This window comes from Caenorhabditis briggsae (assembly GCF_000004555.2).
Source record: "Caenorhabditis briggsae AF16 supercontig from assembly CB4, cb25.NA_148, whole genome shotgun sequence".
In the NCBI taxonomy this organism is placed as follows: domain Eukaryota; kingdom Metazoa; phylum Nematoda; class Chromadorea; order Rhabditida; family Rhabditidae; genus Caenorhabditis; species Caenorhabditis briggsae.
In genome coordinates, this window is record NW_025543428.1 from 2,614 (window position 1) to 6,981 (window position 4,368).

Sequence of the window (4,368 nt, forward strand, 5' to 3'; positions counted from 1 at the left end):
ACAATACTTTATTATTACCACCTGGTACCACTTGGTGAAACCTCGTTTTTGGGCACTTTTCGGTCTAAATCTTGCTGTTTGCTCAGGATATTCAACCTGGAACAAATGTTTTCTAGTGTTATTTTGCCCTCTAAATTCGAATCTGATGCTATCTTTTTTTCAGCTAATGCTAAATGTTATATATTTAGAAGATTTATTATAGCCGGTAATTATCAGAGAATATTATAGGAATATGTAGACGGGGACAAGGTTTAGATAGAAGACCGGGTGACACGGGAAGTCCCGATTAGCTGAAGACAAGACAAGAGACAGGAAGTGCACGTGGCAACGAGCCACGTGGCATGAAGGGGGTTACATAGAAACTAGGTCACTGGGTCATGGTCTTGTCGTAACATCTCCCTCGATTAGCATTGAGCTCTAGCGGTATGTGGACCGACTCGGGTCCATCTCCAATTGTGCTGGGGCTCTTACTGTACGTGAAGACCGGCGAAGTGTCGGGGCGGCGGCTTGCGGTGCAGGCATCAGACTTGACGATGAACCGGTTACAGTAGTTGTACTTGGCGGGAGTGTAGTTGTTCTTGGCAGCAAAGCGGTTGTAGTTGTACTTGGCACATCTTGGCAAGGCGAAGGCGGGAAACAATCCAACGACGGAGACGTTGGCAAAATGAAGGCATCAGAAGGCGGTGGAGGAGTTGTTGGCAAATCGAAGCAATCCAGAAGATGTGAAGACGATGGCAGATGATCACGACGTCGGAGTTGATTGGCATGGCGAATCCATTCGAGTCCATTGCAACGAACGGTGTATTTGACTGATCCCGAACGAGCAATCACAATTCCTGGCAGCCAAGTGTTCGGTGAACGGTAGTCCTTGACGAAAACGGGATCTCCAACTGAATAGCATCTCCATTTGGCACCATGATGACGATCGAACTGTTGCTTCATTTTGTCCGATTTTGATGATGTATCGATTGGAAGGTGAGTTGGCAACATTAGATCCATAATCGTTCTCATTTTTCTTTTCAGAAAGTTCTCAGCTGGTGACAATTGGCCTGGTGAGCTGGCACATGGAGTCGATCGATACGCCATGAGGAACGTTTGTAGAGCTTCTTGTGTTGTCTCCTCCCTCTTCAATTTTACCAGTGCTCGTTTGAAGGTGTCTACGAATCTCTCAGCTTGTCCATTGCTCTGTGGATGGAATGGAGGAGAGCGTAGATGTTTGATACCTCTTGACGCACAGAACTGTTGGAATGTCGATGAAACGAACTGCGTGCCATTGTCAGAAACGAGCGTCTGTGGATTACCGTACCTCGCGAAGATTGGAGTGAGCAGCTCGATCGTTCTTGATGCAGTGATGGTCCGAGTCGGCAGGATTTCCGGCCATTTTGAGAAGGCATCAACGAACACAAGATAGTAGATTCTATTTCAACTTGCAGATATGCTTCGGCCAGATCGACTTGAGTGAAGTAGTTGCCACCGTTCAGCTTCGAGAAGACATCTTCGGCCGTTGGAAGTGGATGTTGGTGCATCTGTAGCGAATCGTTCAAGCCAGTGGAGTAGTCGGCGCACATCCGAATCGAACCATCCTTCTTCTGCACGACAACGATCGGAGCAGCAAAATCGGAGTAGTTTGTGGGAGTGATGAAACCTTCTTCGACTAGACGATTTATCTCTTGACTCACTTTTGGAAGAACTGCGATTGGAACTGGTCTGGCTTTCCGGAATGTCGGCTTGGCATCCGGCTTCAAGTGGAGTTGAGCTTTGGTCTTTGTGCATCTTCCAAGTCCTGCTTTGAACACATCTGGGAACTCGGTCTCGAGACGCTTCTGGAGTTGGATACGGTGCTTGGCCATGACTTCTGGAGCTTCGGAAGACTTGACAGCATTGATGGATCCGCGAACCAAATGTTCAAAAAGTGACTTATCTTGAGATATCCAATCCATACCAAGAAGTGATGCAGTGTCGGTGACGTGGCATGATCCCGAACCATTTTGACCATTGAGCACGAATTTGCACTGGAACTGTCCCTTGACGTCGATTGGTTTGTTGGTCGCAGTACGGAGGTTGAGTGTTGGTGGTGACAGCGTCGGCTTGTTCATCTTGACCCAATCCGATTTGTTGAGAAGAGTGACTTCGGCTCCAGTGTCCAAGACCATACGGATCGGTGTTCCATCAATTAAGACTTCAGTGTAGATGCGATTCTTGGCTCCAGCAGATGATTCGGCAATGAAAACTGCGTTGTTGGATTGGGAATTCTTCTGACGACACATTTTGGCAACATGACCGGTTTTATGGCATTGGTGGCAGACGAGCGACTTCTTCTGCTTACAATCACGATTCCAATGCATATCTCCACAATAACAGCATGGTGTTGGTGGTGGCTTCTTTTTGTCATCTGACTTCTGAGGATTTTGGTTGGACGGTTTCGGTTTGAACGGTTGCTGGACATGTTGCTTCTTGTTCTTGATGAAGTTAACACTGGATTTGGCTCCTCCAATGAAGTCGGCGTCGGCTTTCATTGCGATGACGTGGTCTAGTCGATCGGGCAGTTCAGTCAGAGTGATCTTTGGATTGGCTTCCATTTCACGAAGAGCACGAAGTCGGGTTTCGGTGTGTTGGCTGGATTGTAGTCCAATGGTCCAAAGGAGACACTGTGCTTGATCTTCCGACATCTCTTTCCACTGTGCCACGTTGAACAATCTTTTGATGTTTCCAGTGTATTCCTTCCGGTCTACTCCGTCAAATTTAATCGTCAAAAGTTCATACCTCATTCTGGTGATGGATTTGGATTCATTGAAGAGTTTTTTTAGTGTCTTGATGGTGTCCTCGAGTTTCACTTCTGATGGGGATTTTGGCAGCAGGTGGTTTCGGAATTGCTCGGATTCCTTCCTCTCCAATTTTGACACGATGAAGCGGGCCATTTCTTCATCTTCCAGCGCAGCACCATCTTTCTTAATAATGTCTTCATACCTTGAGTACCATCGGTCAAAAGTTTCTCCTTCATCTGTGTTGTAGGCGAACGGAGTGATTCGAGCATTGAGGGAGTTGACGACGGCGGTGTTGTCCTTGGTTTCCTCCTTCTTTTCCAGTTTGGTGATGATCTCTATGAACGCGTTTTGCTGTTGAGTCATCAATTCTCTTTGAAACCGCATGAATTCTTGGAGTGACTTTTCGTCCATTTTCAGATACTGATCGCCAGTGTTATATATTTAGAAGATTTATTATAGCCGGTAATTATCAGAGAATATTATAGGAATATGTAGACGGGGACAAGGTTTAGATAGAAGACCGGGTGACACGGGAAGTCCCGATTAGCTGAAGACAAGACAAGAGACAGGAAGTGCACGTGGCAACGAGCCACGTGGCATGAAGGGGGTTACATAGAAACTAGGTCACTGGGTCATGCAAATATTATTATTTATACGACTCTTGTCGTAACACTAAACTTTATCGGGACGATGGATTTTCAGTGTTTTTTTTTCAAAATTGGAACAAAAATGAAATTTTTCAGCTGAAAGGAAACGAGTCAGAATTTTTGTCTCAATACGAAGAATGCTCAAAATAGCAAAAATAATCCATTCTGAGTTGAATCTAATCATTATCTCCATCCAGAAAAATTTTCATTTTTTGACTACAGTTGGTCACCGTTTGGACCGTACTTATTGGGTCAGAACCAAATATACATTCTTTATCTTAAAAATGTCCTAACTTTCATGATATATAAAATGAATGCAAAAAAAACAAGTTTGAATTTTTACGTACAGCACTATTTTCGGTTGTGCCAGAGAATGTGTCTTAACAGTTACCGTAAACACTGTAATAGATGGGGACACTGTCAATTTTGAGGTTAATTATCTCACTTATAAATATATTACTGCTGAAATTTTTATTGAAGGTAAATTCAGGGGAATTGGAAGGTTAGAAAAATTGAAAATGGTAAGATGGATGAGAGGAACGATCATGAACGAAACAAGCTAAAGAAATGGATGGAAGGATCGGGAACAATTAAGATGGCCAGTGGAGAATCGGAGAATGAAGAAGATTAACGCGGTCGAAGGATTGAAGACGATGGGTTGATGGAAGCCGTAATCGAAGAGTTAACATCACAATGGAGTAGTGACCTAAAAAAATACATAATTTTAAAGAATTTTCAAGATTTCGAATTTCCTGTTCAACTCCTCGACGTTTTGAATTTCGAGTAGTTGGTGTTTCATTTTGAGCTAAATTATGTCAGTGCCTTAAAGAAATATCAGAAAAATGTCAACTGATAAAATGTTTGTTATGAAATTTCCAACTGTTTTCAACTTGACCGTTTTCTGATATTACTTAAGGGAACCGAGATAAACTGACTCACAGTCGACGATATTTAAA

At 43.7% G+C, this 4,368-nt stretch overlaps 1 protein-coding gene across 1 annotated transcript; it reads right to left on the reverse strand.

The window, feature by feature from the left end:
* Positions 1 to 251: 251 nt before the first annotated feature.
* Positions 252 to 3,176, reverse strand: CBG26711 (the record flags this gene model as incomplete). The annotated part of the gene is made up of 2 exons (XM_045241041.1): positions 252 to 290; positions 1,428 to 3,176. The coding sequence occupies 2 exons, from the start codon at positions 3,174 to 3,176 to the stop codon at positions 252 to 254; spliced, it is 1,788 nt and encodes a 595-aa protein (XP_045100701.1).
* Positions 3,177 to 4,368: the final 1,192 nt, after the last annotated feature.